The sequence below is a fragment of the Rhinolophus ferrumequinum genome, chromosome 4, assembly GCF_004115265.2.
Source record: "Rhinolophus ferrumequinum isolate MPI-CBG mRhiFer1 chromosome 4, mRhiFer1_v1.p, whole genome shotgun sequence".
NCBI classification, from domain to species: Eukaryota; Metazoa; Chordata; class Mammalia; order Chiroptera; family Rhinolophidae; genus Rhinolophus; species Rhinolophus ferrumequinum.
The window spans coordinates 56053702-56074235 of NC_046287.1; the positions used below are offsets into that span (position 1 = coordinate 56053702).

At 47.0% G+C, this 20534-nt stretch overlaps 1 protein-coding gene across 1 annotated transcript; it reads left to right on the plus strand.

The window, feature by feature from the left end:
• The first annotated feature begins 6901 nt into the window (after positions 1-6901).
• On the plus strand, positions 6902-20202 carry GRK1 (G protein-coupled receptor kinase 1). The gene is made up of 7 exons (XM_033104712.1): positions 6902-7600; positions 9501-9628; positions 11557-11714; positions 12356-12439; positions 16203-16327; positions 18133-18334; positions 19614-20202. Exons 1-7 carry the CDS (start codon positions 6902-6904, stop codon positions 19910-19912), a joined length of 1695 nt encoding a protein of 564 aa, XP_032960603.1. The 3' UTR covers positions 19913-20202.
• Positions 20203-20534: the final 332 nt, after the last annotated feature.

Genomic DNA, 20534 nt, shown 5'->3' on the forward strand with positions numbered 1-20534 from the left:
GGGCTTGAAGATAAGTACAGCAACTGTTGTCCACAGAATAAATGTGCCCTTGTCTATGAAGCATAGCGATGCTCTTCAAATGAGCAAAAGATGAACTCTTTCTGGAAGTCTTTGAACTAAGTCTTCCCCACTTAGTGTCTGAAGTCCCAGAAGCATGAAAGTATGTGCTAAACTGCACACACATTATCAGTGACCTTCTCCTTGTAAGAAGGAGAGGCAGGGAAAGGGATGCTGGTAGAGGGCCGTTTCCCCCACAGCATGCTCTAAAACTGGAGGACAGATGCCCCATTAAGGATGGGCTCCAGACAAAGTGGGGAGCCAAGACTTCTACCCCCACCTGGCACTAATGAGGTAGAGCCAAATTCCCTTCTGCCGCTGGAGTGGAGTCAGAGAAAGCAGCTAAAAATTGAAGGATTAAACAATAGGAAAGTGTCTAGATTTCAAGTAATAATATCTCATTATACCAAGAACCAGGAAGATTTCAAAATGAATTAAAACAAAATAATCAATTGAAATATCGAGGTGACAGAGATGTTGGGATTACCTGACAGAGATTTAAAAGCAGCCATGATAAAATTGCTTCAGTGAGCAATTATGAAAATGCTCGAAACAAATGAAAAAATAGAAAGTCTCATCAAAGAAATAGAAGATACAAAGAAGAACCAAATGGAAATTTTAGGTTAAAAAAATACAATAACCAAAATAAAAAGCTCAAAGAATGGATTCAACAGCAGAAGGAAGGGGGCAGAGGAAAGAACCAGTGACATGGAGGAAAAAAATAACAATAGAAATTATCTGATCTGAACAAGAGAGAGAAAATAGACTTGGGGAAAAATGCACGGAGCCTCATTTTTAATATCTATAATAACATTTGTGTCATCAGAGTTCTAGAAGAAAGGAAGTAAAAGGGCAGGGCTGAATACTACTGAAAGAAATAATGACTGAAAACTCCCCAAATTTGGCAAAAGACATAAACCTATAGATTCAAGAAGCTGAGTGAATCCCAAACAGGATTCAAACCATGCCTCCCACCAAATCCATGCCAGGATGCATCATAATTAAACTTCTTAAAATTAAAGACACACATGCAATCTAGAAAGCAGCCAGAGAAAAACCATTTGAATGACAGATTTCTCATCAGAAACCAGAGGCCAGAAGGAAGTTGCACAATACTTTTAAAATACTGAAAGTAAAGTACTGTCAACCTAGAATTCTAAATCCAGCAAAAATAGCCTTCAGGAATGAAGGGAGAGAATCAAGACATTCTCAAAGAAAAAGGACCGTAAAATAATTTGTCACCAGCAGATTTATCTTAAAAGGATGGCTAAAGGAAGTTCTCGAAACAGAAAGACAATGTTAAAAGAACACATATTGGAACATCAGGAAGGAAGAAATAACACAGTAAGAAAAATATCAGTAAATACTATAGATTTTCCTTTTCTTCCTGAGTTTTCCAAATTGTTTGATGGTTGAAGCAAAAATTATAACATTGCCTAATATTGCTCTAAATATATGTAGATGAAATAATTAAGACAATTGCATTATCAACAGGGGAGAATAAAAAAAGGTAAGACTTCACTCGAACTGATAAAATGACAATAGAATGTGAAAAATTATGTATATGTAATATAATGCCTACAACAACCAATAAAAAGGTATATAAATAGATACACTAAAAAATACTATAGACAAATCAAAATTGAATTCTAAAAAAATGTTTAAGTAACCCAAAGGAAAAAGGGAAAAAGAAAACAGAAGCAAAAAACAGAACAAGTAGAAAAATGGCAGACTTGAGCCCTAACATATTGATAATTACATTAAATGGTCTAAGCACATCAATTAGAAAACAGAAACTGACAGAAAAGGAAAAGGATATATAATGCAAATATTAAAGCAAGAATGGCTATAGGAATATCATATAATGTAGACTTCAGAACAGAGAAAATTTCCAGAGACAGACATTATATAATGATGAAGGGTCAATCCACCAAGAAGATACAGCCATCCTAAAAGTATGCACAAAACAACAGAGCTGAAAAATATGTAAAGCAAACTGATAGAAATGAAAGGAGAAACAGACAAATACACAATTTTAGTTAGAGACTTTAACATTTCTCTCTGAACAACTGATAGAACAACTAAATAGAAAACCAGCACGGATATAGAAGAACTCAACAACACCATCAACCAACAGGATGTCATTGACATTTGTAGGATACTACACTCAACCACAGCAGAATACACTTTCTTTTTAAGTGCTCACGGAACACTTATTAACATAGATTATATCCTGGGCCATAAAATAAAGCTAAACAAATTTGAAAGAATTGAAATCATACAGAGTGTGTTGTACAATCACAATGGAATAAAAGTGAAATGTAATAACAGAGAGATAACAGAAAAATCTCCAAATGTGAAAACTAAGCAGTACACTTCTAAATAATATATGAGTCAAAAAGGAAGTCTCAAGGGAAATGTAAAACAACACATAAAACTCAATGAAGGCAAAAATGTAACAACAAAATTTGTGGGACACAGCCAATGCAGCTTTAACAGGAAAATTCACAGCACTAAATGAATATATTGCAAAAGAGAAAAAGTCTCAAATCAAGAATCTAAATTGCTATTTCAAAACCCTAGAAAAAGAAGAGATGGGGTGCAAGTTGGAGGAAGAAATAAAAGATAAGAGCAGACAATGAAATTAAGAACAAAAACAAATGAGAAAATCAGTGAACCAACAAAAAGCTGTTTTTTTTTTTGGAAAGAACAATAAAATAGTCAAACCTATAGCATGAAAGAAGACACAAATAACCAATATCAGGAATGAAGCAATATATCACTAAAGATCCTGCAGACGTAAAAAAGATAATAAGGGAATAGTACACACAACTCTACATATATAAACTTGACAACTTAGATGAAATGGACCACATCTTCCAAAAACACAACTTGTCCAATTTGAAATAGTTTGAATAGCTCTCTAATCATTATGAAATTGATATCATAATTTAAAATCTCCCAAAAAAGAAACCTCCAGGCCCTGATGGTTTCAATGGAGAATTCTACCAAATGTTTAATGAAGAACTACAAATTATACACTATATCGTCTAGAAAATAGAAGAGAACAGTTCCCAACTGATTTTGTAAGTCCAGTATTACCAAACCAAACAAAGACAGTACAAAAAAAAGAACTCGTCAGACCAATATTCCTCACAAATAGAGACAGAAATAGCTACAGTAATCAAGGCACTGTGGTATTGGTGGAGTGATAGACACAGAGACCAGTGGAACAGAACAGAAGGCCCAGAAATAGACTCACATTAATATGCCCAGTTGATTTTTGACAAAGGTACAAAAGAAATTCCATGAAGCAAAGAGAGCCCTTTCAACAGATGGAACTGGAGCAATGGTACATCCACATTGAACATCGACAAGGCAAAAAAAATGAACCTTGACCTAAGTCTCATACCTTGTAAAAAAAAAAATTAACTCAGGGTGGATCATGGATTTAAATGTAAAAGTATAAAACTTTTTGAAGAGGCTGTCTTTTCTCTACTGTATGTGTTTTGCTTCTTTGTCAAAAATTATCTGTCCATATTTATATGGGTTTATTTCTGGATTCTCAATTCTATTCCATTGGTCTACGTGTCTGTTTTTCTGCCAATACTGTGCTGTTTTGATTATTGTTGCCCTGTAGTACAAGCTAAAGTCAGGGAGTGTGATACCTCCAGCATTGTTTTTTTTTTCTTAGGATTGGTTGGCTATTTGGGGTCTTTTGCGGTTCCATACATATCTGATGATTTTTTGTTCTATTTCTTCAAAAAATGCCATTGGGATTTTGATGGGGATTGCATTTAATCTGTGTATTGCTTTGGAATATATGGGAGGAAATCTACAAGATCTAGGGCTAGGCAAAGAGGTCTTAGACTTGACACCAACAGCACAATGCATAAAAGGAAAAATTGATAAATTGTCCTTCAAAATAAAAACATATTTTCTGTGAAAACCAGAAGTGGGTGAAAAGACAAGTTACAACTGGGATGAAATATTTGAAAACCACAAATCCAACAAAGGACTAGTATCTAACATAGAGAAACAACAAACTCAACAGCAGAGACGCAAACAATTCAGTCAGAACATGGTCATTTCCCCAAAGACATTTCCCCAAAGAGGATGTATAGATGACAAACACATGGAAAGATGTTCAAAATCATTTGCCATTAGGGAAATGCACATTAAAACCACACTGGATACCACTAGAAACCTATTAGAATAGCTAAAATAAAAAACAGTGACAACACCAAATGCTGGGGAGGATGTTGAGAAAGTGGATCACTCATGTGTCACTGGTGGGAATGTATAATGGTACGGCCACGCTGGAAACAGTTTGCAAGTTGCTTAAAAAACTGAACATGCAGTTACCGTACAACTCAGCAATTACAGTCTTGGGCATTAATTCCAGAGAAATCGAAATTTATATTCACACAAAAATCTGTACATGAATGTGTATAGCAGCTCTATCATGATAGCCCCAAACTGGAAACAACCCCAAACTTCAACAAATGAATGGTTAAATCAACTGTGGTTCGTCTACACCATAGAATATTCTCAGCAATGAAACTGTTGGCACACGCAGCAACCCGGATGAATCTCCAGAGAATTTTGTGAATGTAAAGAGCCAATCCTAAAAGGTTCCGTACTGTATGATTCCATTTATAGAATATTCTTGGGATGAAAAAAAATCATAGAAATGGAGACCAGATTAGTGATTGCCTGGGGTGCAGGGGGCTGTGGAAGTGGGAGGCAGGTGGATGTGTCTGTAAAAGGGCAACAGGAGGGAGCCTTGTGGTGATGGAATGTTCTGTGTTAATTGTGTCAGAGTTGCTATCCTGGCTGGGATCCTATGCTTTAGTTTGGGAAGGCGTTGCCACTGAGAGAAACTAGGTAAAGGGTACATGGGATCTCTCTGGATCATTTCTTACAACTGCATGTGAGTCTACAGTTATTCCCCGCCGAAAAGTTTTAAGTAAGTAAGGAGAGAGGTTCTAGAGCCAAGGAGTTTGGGAAACATTGCGTATTTTACCCCGCTTAGAGAACCATGTTCATGCTAAAACCTCTAAATAAGTTCCTTGCTAGGAAACATATTTAGCTTTGTTTACCTAAATGCTTCCCCTTCTCCAGGATGTAGTTTGGTGTTAACCCCGTGGGAGCTGTCTTCCTCAGACGTGGCTTCTCACAGTGGGGCCTGACTGGCAGTGTTAGCACCAGCTGGGAGCTTGTGAGAGACCCGCCCCAGACCCCTAAAGCAGAATATTTATTTTAGCAAGAGCTACAGGCGATTTGTCTGTCTGGTACCGTGGGGAAGCACTGACCCAGGACACACTGTGGGAAACACTACATCACACCATGAACACCAGTGTCCCATTTGGACTCACCCTGATCGGGTCGGCAGCAAGGGGTTAAAGTGATTGGCCCACGGTCACCTGCTATTGGCTGGGAGGCAGCCACCAATCCCCTTGTTTGGGAGGCAGCAGGAACATGGCTGCTCAGCCAGCAACTCCTCATTTCCGCCTCCCCAGTTGCTACAGAGGATCCCGCCTGTGTCCCCACACCCACTTGCAGAATCTCACTGCCGCCCTAGACACTCCTTCTCCCACCATGGAACAGATGGGTGGGCTGGGCAATCGCCCGGCCTCTTCTCACTCGGGCAGTCCTTGTTTTGGAAACCCTTCACTTTCTCCCCTCTGTATAACCAACTCCCTACTCATTTCCTCGGCATCCTTTCCCAAACATTTGCTGAGCATGTACTGTGTATAGAACACACAAGGAAGGCTGTGATCTCATGAAGCTGACATTCTGTTGGTACTGGCATCCCTCGGTATACCCCAGATGTGCCCCAGGTGGCTCTCAGGTGTGCCCCGGATGACTCCCAGGTAAACCCCAGGTATGTCCCTGACCTCTTCCTTCCCCTCTCCTGCCTCTCTGTGTGGGGCACTGGCTGTAGATCGGAGGTCTCCTGGTTCCCCATCCTAATTTCACCTGAACACGTCTCTTGGCATTTTGACTTTTGAGGCACAGCCCAGGCGAGGGAAGGGAACTGACGTGGAGCTGACCCTCAGCCGATGCTGGGGTTCGCTTAGGTGCTCAGAGCCAGCAGAGTGACCTGGGGACACAGCTGCTCCCAGTGTCGGGTCAGGACCAGTGTCAGTCCTCACATGCTGATCAGTCCCCCCATTGAGTGCTCTCCTCGGGAGATACCCCAGGAAGCTGTTCACTGTGGTTTTTCCCTTTCTCTAAATTCCTGTTATCAGCAGGTTTTCTTTTTCACTTATTATTTTTCTTTAAAATAAAAAAAAGTATACTGGGGAAAACAACCAGCCATCTTTATAAATTAACATTTTTCCTGGGGCCCCGCCTCTCCCTTCAGTTTGGCCTCAAGTCCCATCAAGGAAACAAACAGGAGGTCTGCCTGACCGCCGAGGCCAGAGGGCGGGACAGGGCAGCTCAGAATGACTCTGAAGCTCCGGGGCTTCAGCAAAGTGCCCCTGGGTGTCTTGGGGTCTGTCAAGACAGAGATTTCAGGGGAAGGATCCAGGCAGGCTGGCCGTCTAATCCTTCTGGGAGCTTAGGGGATTGTCTTTATCTGGCACCTGCTTGCCACCCTGAGTGCGTCCTCCATAACCCCAGGCTGGGATTTAGCCTGAGCTGTGTCAGCTAGGCTCCCTGGGGGCTCCTGGCATGTCCCCCAGTCATCCTTGTGCCGGCCAGGACGCCTCCTGTCCCTACAGCCAGGAACGGGCACAGGCCAAGGGCAGCGAGCGGCTCAGGCCCGCTCTGCACGCGGGTGCTGAGGGCCAGCCCATGGCCCCTGGTGCCTGAGCAGAGAGAGGCGGGCACCAGGATGGATTTCGGGTCCTTGGAGACAGTGGTGGCCAACTCTGCCTTCATCACTGCCCGGGGCAGCTTCGATGGAAGCAGTGCCCCTTCTTCCCGGGACAAGAAGTACCTGGCCAAGCTCAAGCTGCCCCCGCTCTCCAAGTGCGAGGCCCTCCGGGACAGCCTGGACCTGGGGTTCCAGAGTATATGCTCGGAGCAGCCCATCGGCAAGCGGCTCTTCCAGCAGTTCCTGAAGGCCAGTGAGAGGCACGTGCCTGCCCTGGAGCTCTGGAAGCACATTGAGGATTACGACATGGCCGACGCTGACCTCCGGCCACAGAAGGCTCGGGCCATCCTGGCTGAGTCCCTGGACCCCCAGGCCAAGCTCTTCTGCAGCTTCCTGGATGAAGGGATGGTGGTGAAGGTCCGGGAGGGACCTGTGACAAGTGGGGACGGGATTTTTCAGCCTCTCCTGCAGGCCACCCTGGCCCACCTGAGCCAGACCCCATTCCAAGAGTACCTGGGCACCCTGTACTTCCAGAGATTCCTGCAGTGGAAGTGGCTGGAGGCCCAGCCCATGGGGGAAGACTGGTTCTTGGACTTCAGGGTCCTGGGGAAAGGTGGCTTTGGGGAGGTGTCGGCCTGCCAGATGAAGGCAACTGGCAAGATGTATGCATGTAAAAAGCTGAACAAGAAGAGGCTGAAGAAAAGGAAGGGGTACCAGGTGGGCAGCACAGCCGTTCCCAGTGGAGGGCACGCTCTTCCTAGACTGGCGGAGGGGTGGGTCAGTGGGCTGGGAGGGTCCTCAGCTGTGTTGTCCAGCTTTATGTTGCACCCCTCAGCTGGCTGGCTCGCTCACCTGGCCTCTCCTGTCACGCAGCCATCAGCTGGTTTCTAGTCCATCTGCATCTTCTTGTCCGGACTCATCCCTACCTGTGCCCAGCAGCCGAGCCGAGCACTTGGCATAGAGCGGAGCGGCAGGAGGAGGCAGTGTGTGGTCCTCCTAGCCTGTGACTCAGCTCATTCAGCTTCTCTTAGCCACCAGCTTCACTGCACACAAATGGAGTTTGCTGACGCCCCTCTTCGGAGAGCCTTTGCATTTGTTAGTGTGGATTACGCTCCACATTCTGTCATCCTTCTTGGGTTTTCACCAGCACCATGAAATACAGTAGCAGTGTTGTGGGAGGCTGTCAGGAGATTGTTCTCCAATTCTTTACTCTGACTTTATGGAACTTACCTGAGCCCTGGCTTTTGCTATGACGGAGAACACACAGGGAATCGAGCCAGGACGAGTAGTGCAGGTCCTTTACGTGAGGCTGAGTCTGTCTGTGAGGCTGGGTGCAGGCTGTTCCTCAAGTGCAGCAGTTTTCCAGGGATGAGGAGCGAATGGAAGCACAGGCAGGTTGCTCTGAGGGGGGCCACCCTCTTTAACTGGGGTCAGACCCCATTTAGGTAGGATCAGCAAAAGCGGCTTAATGTCTTAGGAACTCATCCCCCAGCCACACGGTCCGTCCTCGTGGTGCTTTGTTCCTTTCCTGCTGCACAGCACTGACTCTCAGGGGCAAGTACACCTTTTTTGATAAATAGTAGCCACCACAGAGCACCCCCTTCCTAGGGCGTTCCTTGAGGGTGCTCTTCCCGTGGGACTTTGGGGAGAAGCAGTTATCTCTCACAGCTATCTGTCTGTAATTTTAATCCAACAGTTAGAGTACTGTAGTTTCTTCACTCCTGAGTCTGGGACCCTCCTTGAACTTAATACAAAGTAAAATCAACCTAACATCTAAAGGGGCCTCCTCCAATACCAAGAATTCCCCCTACAGAAAGGGATTCTGCTTTCTTGATCTAAACACAATTTTTAAAAACATGTTAAATGGACATCAAGAGGTTTTAAAATAAGGAGAAAAGGAACATAGATGTGGGGTGGTTTGGGACCTTGGCTGTGCTCTGTTGTCCGGAGGAAAGGAAAGGGGCTGGAATTGCAACAGGACAGGCTGCTTAGAGGTAAGGAAGGACTGCAAGGAAAGTCAGAACCGAACAGCCAGCCAGGGGACGTGCTGGAACCCTCACCTGGCATTAGTAAGACTGGTTGGCTGAAGCTCCCCTTGCTGGAAGTTCCAGGAAAGTAGAAATCCTCTATACATGATGAATTTGCATGTCCAATTTTGTCTCTGAAATGGGTGAGTGAGGCATGTTTATAAGTTATTTGCAATTACTTTGTGCAAACTACTTTTAAAATATATTTGCAAATCCGTTTCTATTTTATTGAGACATTTTCTGGTTTGCAGAACTTGGTCTTTTATGATGATGTCACTTCCTTGTCTAAACCTGGGTACTTTTTTATTTTTATTTTTTATTAGTTTCAGGTGTACAAAACAATGTAATAGTTAGACATTTATCATTTATACCCCTCTCAAAGTGATAACCCCTCTCCCCCAATCTACTACCCCTCTGACATTGCGTACAGTCGTCACATTTCCACTGTCTCTATTCCTAATGCTGTACTCCACTTCTTGTGACTATAAGTATGTATATATATATATTAAATTATAGTTGACATTCATTATTATTCAGCTTCAGCTTCTGATGCACAGTGCAGTGATCATTTTCAACATCTTCCTTTTCAGGGCGCTATGGTAGAGAAGAAGATTCTAGCAAAAGTACACAGCAGGTTTATAGTCTCTCTGGCCTATGCCTTTGAAACCAAAACTGACCTCTGTCTAGTGATGACCATCATGAATGGAGGCGACTTAAGGTAAGCAGGGTTTCTCTCTTCCGTGTGAGAGCTGGGCCTGGGAGGGTTTAAATGGCTGAGTTTAGAGAGCGGCTCTCTGGGGCCCAGCGGAGCTGCTTCCCACGTGTAGAGCACAAGGTGACGTTTGATGTGCCCCCGACAAAATCCTCCCCTCTGTGTCTCCTGGTTGCTGATACTTGGAGCGATGTATCCTCAGTCCCATGTGAAAAGTAGGCTCTGTAGACCATGGGTTTGTGTGGATGATGGGAAAGGTTAAGTGGGGTGGGCAGCAGCAGCATGTGGTGCTGGGTGGACGGGTGAATAGAGGGGCGGGGGCCTGATGGGGTTGAGGGCCTTGCGTTAAGAGGGGCGCAGACGAAGACAAACTTCATCAACCACCCGCTCTCGGGGATGATGGCAGTGCTGCAAACATGATGTGGCTAACTTTGGGAACCGTGGCTTTGCCATCATTCGGCAGCGAACGAGGGGGTGTCAGTGATGGACGGTGCCCGAATTTGATGGGGATCTGAGGGCCTGGCCCTGGGCTCCTCGACAAAATCAGATCACTGGCTCTCAGACGGGAAAAGACCCGCTTGCTAGCTGGGCAACCTGACCGCTCTTGCCTCAGTGTGCTGGTTCGTAAAATAGGGATAAAGAATAATACTGGTGTTTAAAGATGGTTGTAGAGAGCGGTGGAGGTTAGTACATGTGAGACACTTAGAAGAGTGTCACAGCCACTTATAAGGGGGGGCATTGCTGTTAGTGTTATTTGCAAGGCCTTGCACTCCTATTCTCTCATCTAGTTTCATCCCCACTGAACTCTGCCAGGTAAGTTTGTTGGCCCCGTTTTCCAGTTGAGGATTCTGAGGCCTTGACTAAGTAACCCAAGTAAGGTCACACAGAAGAGGAGCAAAAGTGTCCAGGAAGCACAGATAACATGACTGAGAGTAGAAACGATCATAATACTATACTGCACTACATCATCCTATATTATACCATATTCTAGTACATAATATTACACTAGACTATACTCAAATGCAGTGTGCTGTGCTATACTACACTACGTTGTATTATGCTATACTATACTGCACTGTAACACTATACGGCATAGGACTATATCATACTGTACTATAGTGCATTATACTATACTAAAATATTGTCCAGTAATAGCCTGTGCTACACTATACTATACTATACTATACTATACTATACTATACTATACTATACTATACTATAAATGCAATATAAAAGCCTTTTATGTTATTATTTCAACTGTCTCGTGCTCAGGCTGATTTAAGTGTTCTCTTTTTTTTTTTTTTTTTTTTTTTAAGTTTTCTGGTCTGCCTCTTCTCTCCCTGGCTGCTAACTAGGTTAATGTAGTTCCTTTTATGTGTTATGCTTGGCCCCTCTGTAAAGCGTGATAGTGGGAAACAGGACAAAGGACTGTTATAGGAGAGGAGGGAGATCTTGCTGCAGGTCCTTCAAGGAGTCCGTGTGTTCGGGCTGGGTGAAATAGCCCACATGTTTACATGCCTCTGTATGAACCATTTCTATTTGAGGCCACTTGAGCTGCTCATGTAGACTTCCTTCTCCTTTCTCCGTCCCGACTCGTTCAGTTGGTGAAATGGCTTTGGGGCCCATCTCTTGGCCTCTGCAGGCCAGGGCTGGGGAGGCAGGAGAGAAGAGTGCACTTTGCTGCCCCGTTTCTCCCCGTAACACTTGTGGTGAAGGGTCTGTGAGGGCGCAGGACCAGTTTCCAGGGGGTCTCGGCACTGCCACAGACTCTTTAGGCTGGACACTGAGGCCCCCAAAGGACCAGACACTTTGCTGACACACGCGGGATTCTGAGGCCCTCACTCTTTTCCTGAGATTTTCCTTCCATCAAAACTGCGGTCACACTCTTGTAGTTGTGCCAGAAAAGCACAGTCTTTGGCAGAGTCTGCCTCCAGGTACCACATCTACAATGTGAACGAGGAGAACCCTGGCTTCCGGGAGCCACGCGCCGTCTTCTACACGGCCCAGATCATCAGCGGCCTGGAGCACCTGCACCAGAGAGCTATTATCTACCGAGACCTCAAGCCTGAGAACGTGCTCCTGGATGACGAAGGTGAGGTGGCCTCCCCTCCCCGGGCCCACGGGTCATCTGTAGGGGGACGGGCTGGTTTTGATAAGTGCTCCTCAGAGCTTTGAGCGGTACCAAGACGCATCTTAAGTTTGTTTATTGTTCATGTAGCCATTTTGCAACAGAACGGCATTATCTCCAAATGGAGATTTTGCATGGACTTTGATGAAATTTGGTGCATAATGAGGCACCTGGGGCTACAGGGACTTAATCCAGGATATACGTAGTGTCTGCAACTGTGGGCACACAATTAATGTTTTATGGCCAAATCCTCCCTCCGTCACTCTTTTCTTGCTGCCTTCTCTGTGAAGTCACCCTCAGTCTTCTGTAGTCTGGACAGGGAGCAGAGGTCCCCCTGTGCGGAGGCCTCAGGCCCCCCTCCCAGAGTGTGCATGTGTGTGCATGTGAGTGAGTGTACGAATGTGCATGTACACGTGTCTGCACGTGTGCGTGAGCGTTTGCTTGTGTGTGTGTGCATGTGTGTGCACATGTGTGCATGCATGCATGAGCGTGTGCATTTGTGTGTGTGCGCAGAGGCTGGCTCTTGGCTCCTGTGCACTCTGGGAACACCAGGCACCTTTGTTCCATGCAGCCACATGTGACCTCAGCCCATGTTTGCTTTTCAGGCAATATCAGAATTTCTGACCTTGGGCTGGCTGTGGAGCTGAAGGAAGGGCAGACCAAGACCAAAGGTTATGCAGGGACCCCAGGTAAAGGCCTGAGAGCAAGGGTGGGGAAGCCTGTTCCAGGGGGTGAGGCGAGGCCTTGGGGATCATGGGGGTCACTGTGGCCTGGGGTGTGTGGCAGGGTAAGGACAGGGTTTCACAGGGAAGTGGCTCCTTCAACCCTCAGAATGAAAAACCAGGGGGACTGGCTAGGGTGTCTGCAGCATGAGTTTGCACCCACTCAGGCACAACCCCTCCCAGCTAAAAAAATCACTGTTGGTTTTGTCATGCTGCGGCCTCTGTGATGAAAGCTTCCTTCTTCAATGGCTTTCTTGTTTTGTGTCGGAGAATCTTCCCAATCCTCGGACTTTGGGCTCTTTGGGGATTTGTAACTGTCGACCCAGTGAGTTTGTCCTCATCTGTGGCTTTATTTAGGTAAAGGTTCTATCTTGAATTTTTTGGATCCTCAGCCAAAATCTATGAAGTTACACTCTCAGGCATGAGTCTGTGAGCAGAAACACCACTCACATATTTCAGGGTGATTCAGATCATTAGGAGAAAGCTGGGAGAACTCCAAGGCTAGGATTTGAAATAGTTTGACCTCAAGGATATCGCTGACCAGGTTTGAATCAAGTGTGAGGGCCCTGATGGCCACCAGAGGGCCCCATAGCTCTTGCTGTGGCCGCTGAGCTGCTGCTTTACTCTGAACAGAAGGGGACACAGCTTTCCAGGTGGGGAGTTCTCATGCACCTCACTACAGGTGCATGAGGATGTTGCCTTGAGCATTTAAGGTCAGGTGCAGGGCATGACCCTCAAAGAACTGCAGCAGATGCTGAAGTTAGGGTGTAAGTTGGAAGGCTGGGGCATACAGCAAAGCCACGGGGATGCCTTCCTGACTCTTCTTCCTCTGTTTCCTCTGCACCCTCCCAGCCAAAGGCCCCAGACTCTGAGCCTCTGCAATTAACTCTAAACAGGGAACTCACTTTGGCTAATGCTGTGCCAGCCCAGTAGGATGTGCAGAGGAGCTGTACGGTGTGCTCTCTCTCCCCAATGAATTTCCAGCCAGGAGGGGGAGATAAGTCAATATGCGTAAGAATTATTAATTAAACTGAGGTAGTATTCATGCATTCATTCATTCATTCACACAACAAATATTTGTCAGTACTTACTTTGCTCCAGGCACTACACAAGACCCAGAGGATACAAAAAGATGCATCATTTAGTACTGAGTTGGGTGGAACAGACTGAGTTATTTGCCAAAGGACATGATTACATCCCTGTGGTCTGATTGGTCTATCTCTTGGACCCTGATTTAATCTAGAAATTGTAGTCAGTTGAATATGCCTTTTTCATAGTCTGCACAGTCTGGATAATAATGTAATTCTCTGAAAAGTAAAACTTACAAAGGTGCATTCAGGAGATTCTATGGAATTTAACTCCGATAACCTCTTTGGGGAGTAATGATTCTGTGGTCACGTCAGCTTGGCTGATGTTTCCAAGCACATCTCCCTCTTGGAAACTTACCATGAGCACAAGTATATTGAAGGACCAGGAAAGACTGAAAATAAATGGACACAATTAACTTTTGCTTACCTCAAAATGTCTAAAGTCATCTGAGCACCCTCATGACCAGCCCATAATACCCACTCCTGGTCCCAGGGGAGTGAACCATGGGCCCCAGAAACTGGCCCGTTTACCCTTCCCAAATCTCGGGCTGGCCTTTGCATGGTGGTAGTTAGGAAGTGGGGGAGGCTCAAAGCTTGTTGACCTTCAGGGCGTGAGCTTAGCACATGGTTCCAACTCCCCAAATGTGGCATATACCTGGCATAGGAGCAGACGAGGCATCTGACATGCTCCTGGAACTTGGAATCATCCAGACACAGACTTCTGACAAGCGCTTACTTGCTCTGTTGAACAAAGCATCTTCTATCAGAGACAGAGGCATAAAGCACATGGCTCGGAACATATGAGTCAGGCAGCACAGTACTTAGGCACACGGACCCAATAATTGGCTGCACATGTGGACTGTGCAAGATGATCTATCCCTGTGACCTTGGAGAAGTCACCTATACTTCCTCACCCATAAAAAGGGTCATAATTACCCCACTGGGGTAATATTGGAAGTGAGAAAGCAATGGAAAATTGTCTTAAAAATAAGAGGGAAAATGATTTCCCACTTAGAATTTTATACCCAGCCAAACCAACAGTTAAATATTAGGGTCCAATAAAGGCATACTCAAATACAAAAGTCTTCAAGAACTTATTTCCTCAGTCCCCTCCCTCAGGAAACTTCTTGACCAAAATAACCAAAAAGTGGAGTATCTGGGATGGAGAACACAGAAAGAGGCAAAGGATTTCAGGATGACAGGGAGATTCCAGACTGCTGGTTGCCAACCAGAATTCAGATTAGAGCAGGTAAGAGAAGGTTCTAGGAGATTTCTTATGAGGATGAAATTGATAAAATATTTAATATATCAGAATATGACAGGGACTAGAGAATTGTCAGATAATTTAGGGTCCGATTGGTAATAAGAACACATATAACTAAGCAAATAAAAGAAAAGATAAGGGAGGTTTAGTTTTTGGTTCAGTGGGGAATAGTGTAAGCTGAGTGCTGACCAGCCTGATGATACACCAGGAGAAGGAAGAGGGTACATGGTGGTGGAGAGAAGAGAAACAGATCCTCAACTTCCAGAACGGGGAGTCAAGAGAAGAGGCCCCATGGGAACTGCAAAATCAACAATATAAGCATGGATTTAGAGGTATAGATACTAATTCAAAAATAACCAGCTAAAACAATTCTGGGATGAGGATGAGATGGAGGAGGAGGAGAGGTCAGGGTAATATTATTTTTAGAAATAGGCCTTGTAGAATTAGCTAGTTCTTAATATGCCTGAATAATTTTGATAAAGATGAAAACTAAGTTATAGAAAGACGATTAGGTGATTAGTAGTGGGTTTAACGACCATTTCAAAGGATGATGCAGTGGCCAGGGGGTCAGATGCCTGCGTTTGAATCCTACTCTGTTACCTATTATCTATGTTATTGTGAACAAGTTAGTTCTCTAATAATAGGGAAAAGTAAGGGCACTTCTCGGTGTTATGAGGATTAAATGAGATCACTTTGTACCTTTGCCTGGCACACAACAAGCGTGGAATTGGGGTCAGCTAGAATAAGTGCTATTGAAGGATGTTGACACATGCACCATGTCGGTCAAGAATAAGACCTCCTTGAGTGCCAAGAGCCTGGCCTTGGTGGGCACCCCTTAGCTTCAGCCTGAAGTGTGGCCCCTCAGACAATATCCTCCCTCTTTGGAAAGTCTTGGCTTAAATCTATCATTCTGTGCTCTTTCAGGAAGTATCTTGTAGTGCCTGTCTCCACAACCCTCATGACCACACACACCCATGATTCCACAGGTCACGCTGTGCCTGAGAGGCAAGCGAGGACCACCACTCTGTCTGTCATCGTGTGCCAAAGGGGAGATGAGGCTTCACACCGTGTGTAGAGATCAGTGGTTGTCAACCAGGGGTAATTTTGCCCCCGGGGGACACTCAACAATGTCTGGAGATATTTTTGGTTGTCACACTGGGGCATGCTAACTAGTGGGTGGAAGCCAGGAATGATGCTCAGCACGCTATAGTGCATAGGGCAGCCCCAACACAGAGAATTTTCTGCCTCAAATGTCGTAGTATGAGAACCTTGCACGATGTGCACACGGGAGGATCAGTTCTGCAACTACCAGGGTAGGATAAGTGCTGGCCACCATGCAGCTGCGTCTCTGAATGTGCACTGTGTTCTTGCCCGGCAGGTTTCATGGCCCCTGAGCTCTTGCGCGGTGAGGAGTACAACTTTTCCGTGGATTACTTTGCCTTGGGGGTTACGCTGTATGAGATGATCGCAGCCAGAGGACCCTTCCGAGCCCGGGGAGAGAAGGTAGGAGGTGGCTCCGCTGGTGTCCCTGCAGTTGTCCTGGGGTTGACCCTCTTTATTGGGGGAGTATTACAGGACCAGATCTCCCTACAGCTGACCTGGTGATGACCCTCCCTTGTAGAGGAGCTGCTCAAATCTTAAGCACTAGGCTTCTTGTTGTAGGTCCTTTCTGGGCAGAGGAGAGGGGACATGGTGACCTCATCTCATATAGCTCCTACCACCAAGGAGCATCTCAGGACGAGAGGTGCCTGGGCCTTTTCAAACCCACTGCCATGAGCAGTGCTCAGTACCACTCTCCCTGTCCCACCGAGCTGCCCTGGCCCCTTTGACAGCCTTCATGTTCTTCACTGCAGACAAACACTAAGCACCCTCTCCCACAATGCTAAGAACCCACAGGCCCCACACCAAGTACAGCACAGCAGCTTTTCTGTATGCTTTGGAGCACAGTGGACATTGCATGCTGTGTGCTGACCCCTGGCCTCTCTTGCTCCTTGTTTCTCTCCTATGTGGTCTGCCCCAGGCATCTCTGTAAACAGGGAAGGAGGAAGCTGGATGAAAAAGGAGGCACCTCCAGGGGCCTGGTGTGAACGGCAGTCTTTAGATGTGGCACCTCTCTTGCCCACACTCACTTCCCCTGGCTTTTGTGGAGTTCATGCCCCTCGCTTTCTTCTGCCTGGACCTCCTCGTGTGTCTCCCCCACTCCTGCCTCCTAAGACAGTTCAGGAACAAACTAAGTGTCCAATTTCTAGGAGCACAAGTCCCCACATGACTAACACACCGAGACGCCCTATATCTCTGCAGCACCACCTTGGATTCTGGTAAAAAAATTCTCTCTCCTAACTTCCAACAGCTCAGAAGAGCAAAATGTTATGAGATCCACATGCAGGTGGCCAGCCTCAGCCCATGATAGAAGCTCCCAGCTCCCACCTCAGAGCTCTTGCTGATCTGGCAGCCCAACCAGAATCCCTGTTTTCTGTGTGTCAATGAGCATGATGAGCTTTTATGAGATGTGCATAACGAACCAACCGTGGTCCATTTATAGCGACAGGAAAGAAGGAACCTAAATACACTCACAGCATGAATGGGTCCCAAACCTATTACACTGAATGAAAGAAGCCAGACATAAAAGAGTAACTCTGAATGATTCCATTTCTAGGAAATTTTAGGAAAGACATAGCTAATTTTTCATGAGAGGAAATGGGTGAGTGTTTGCCTGAGATCAGGTGGAAATGGGCTGCAATGGGGAAAGGGTACTTTGGGAGCAGTGGTGATGGGGGTTCCTGGAGATTGATCAAAACCCTTCCCGGGGGTCACTGAAGATGGAGCTTTGTGGTGTGTAGATTATACTCCGTAAAGCTGGTTCGCAATCAGGATCCATAGACACAACCTCAGGTTTCAATCCAGTTAGAAGCCCTCCCTGCACGGGTCTCTAAAGTTGACTTTTTAGTTCTTATTATTCCTTTTTTCTCCACTAGGTAAGGAACGGTTAGGTAACATGCCAAGGCATCAACCAGCGTTCCCTAAACTACAGTGCACCCCAATTTTAACAGGCACCTTTAGAGTTTCGCTCCTTTGACTTGAGATATTGAGCCCTTTAACTGCTACTATGTGGGGAAGGGGAGCGCACTCAGGTGCTACCGTCACTTCTGCCCCAGTATGGGGGAGGGGCAGGCTTCTTCTTGTGAGAAGCACCAGCCCAGCCGAGACACCAGCAGGGGCTATCCGAACTCCTGCAGCCAGACGTGCCAGCTCTGGTGATGGTGGTGAGTTTGGCAGGGGTTTAACTTGATGTGCATCTCACTGTGCAGGTGGAGAACAAAGAGCTCAAGCAGAGGATCCTCTCGGAGGCGGTCAAGTACCCAGACAAGTTCAGCCAGGCCAGCAAGGACTTCTGTGAGGTGCTGCTGGAGAAGGACCCGGAGAAGCGCCTGGGGTTCAGAGATGGGACTTGTGATGGGCTCCGTGCTAACCCCCTTTTTAAAGACATTAACTGGAGACAGCTCGAGGCTGGTACTGTCCAGAAGTCTTTGGATCGGGGGGGTCTCGGGGGTGGGTCTGTTAGATGACTCTCGCTTGCTTGTCCCGTCTCGTTGGTGTCGTCTATGCTTAGCTCATGTCAGTAGAGCAGGAACTCCTGGGTGATGCTCTTCCGATAGCTACCTCTGTACCAAGTAATGCTAATAATCTCTAGGGCTCTGGTCATCCCCCATGCACCCCAGGACTGGGCTTTAATGGGCTCGGCCTCTTGGGAAACCTGCTGGAGACTGGTAAATGTTGGATGGGATGTGTAGGGAATATGCTGGCTTACCTTTGGACTAAAGATCCAAACCTGCTATTTTGCATTTCCATACCATATTCTTTCAAGGAGCCTGTGATTGCTCAAGCAGTCTGCTTGGGAGAAATTCATTCACTCCACCAGTGTTTGAGTGAATGGATACGCAAGATCCTCTGTGTGTGTCTGTGTGCGCTTGTGTGCGTGTGTGTCTGTGAGAGAGAAGTGTAGGACACAGCCATTACCCCCCACCCCTCACCACCAGAACCTACAGCCAGGATATGTGCACATGTGCCTAGATGGCAGGAGCCCCGGGGTGACAGTGAGTAGTAGATGCCCCAATAAGAGAAATTACTTTTGCAAGGAAGGGTCAGAGCAGAGGCAGCTCCCAGCTGATCTGAAGGTGGGCTCCACCACGGAGAGTTTTCAAGAGCAGCTCAGCATGAGGTGGGGTCAGGCAGCTCTGAGGGATCAGAACCAGGAGAAGCTGGAGTCAGGGAGTTAGTCCTGAGGTCGCGGCAATGGTCTGGCAGACCAAGGTCCGAGAGCAGAGATGAGGGACAGGTTGCAGGCAAGAGGAAGGAGGGTCGGTCTCGGCTGGGGTCCTGGGTGACCAACGTTCTGTATGTGGTGACCGGATAATTGCGGCTCCTGAGCTGGGAGAGAAAAGCTGGCTTTGGGAAGAAGATGCGGAGTTCAGGTCTGAGCATGTTGGGTTCTAGGTGTCTGATCTGCAGATGGCAATGCCCCGGGAGGCTGGCATGAGGGTGCGGGGCCGGGAGTCTGCAGAAAGGGTGTGTGCAGCCGTGTGAGGGGCGGAGACCGGGTAGGGTGAGAACACACTGTCCTTCACAGTGGGACTCTGTGGGGGACGCCCACGACCCTCTCGATGTGCTGATTGTTCGTGGCCAGGACACCCCAGGAAGGGCAGCAGTGAGCTGGAGGCCCTGCTTATTGAGCTGTGTGGATTGCTGGCAGGTGCCTGTGTCACGCCCTGTGTTTTCTGTCTTCTGACAGGAATGCTGATACCCCCGTTCATCCCAGACTCCAGAACTGTCTATGCAAAGAACATCCAGGACGTAGGGGCCTTTTCCACAGTCAAAGGTGTGGTCTTTGACAAAGCGGATACAGAATTCTTCCAGGAATTTGCCACAGGCAACTGCTCCCTCCCCTGGCAGGAGGAGATGATTGAGACGGGTGTCTTTGGGGAGCTGAACCAATGGCGTGCTGACGGGCAGATGCCTGCAGACATGAAGGGGGTCACCGTGCAGGAGGCCACTCCCTCGTCCAAGTCAGGAATGTGTCTGATTTCCTAGACGTGAAAGAAAAAGGATCTCCCTCTGCTGCCCGCAGGGACGAGCACACCTTTGTGTGTCAGTCAAGCCCACCATGTCACAGGCAGCTCTTTGGGGTCATGCCACTGGTGTGGCTGAGATGCTCAAAGCACGGTCAGGAGATGGAGGCTCAGAGCCACCAGACATCCCAGCCCTGGGGTCAGGAGCCCCAGCTTGTAAATAGTCCACTTCTTTTGCCCTGTTTCACTCAAAAAAGATACACCAGTGGTTCCCAGGCAGAATGCACCACGTGCATCTCTCCAGGCTCTTGTGTGGATGCACAAGCTGGTGGCAGTGTTGGGCAGCTGGGACAAACGGCTGCTCAGATGATAGGATGTGCAGTTTGAGTTTCCTGGCACCTTCACGCAGCTTCCGAGAGCCCCATCCTTGTGGGTGGCCTTCTCTTGGTTGGTCCGGGGTTGGCAAACCACAGCCCTCGGGCTCCCGGGCACCACCAGAGAGGCCTGGGCTGTGGAGAGGCCTGGCTCCGGCATGAAGGCTCCCATGCCGCCTGGCCACTGCCAGGGCCCAGCCCCTGGCGACACCCATCTTCTCCCCCTCCACCTCAGGAGAGGAGTGGATTTTGTCCATTGACAGCTTTGGA

Excerpts from the sequence above, each read along its gene's own strand:
- GRK1 (XM_033104712.1), top strand. The coding sequence starts at position 6,902 with ATGGATTTCGGGTCCTTGGAGACAGTGGTGGCCAACTCTGCCTTCATC. Across the intron at positions 11,715-12,355 it reads CGTGCTCCTGGATGACGAAG|GCAATATCAGAATTTCTGAC; the intron begins GTGAGGTGGCCT and ends TTTGCTTTTCAG. Across the intron at positions 12,440-16,202 it reads AGGTTATGCAGGGACCCCAG|GTTTCATGGCCCCTGAGCTC; the intron begins GTAAAGGCCTGA and ends CTTGCCCGGCAG.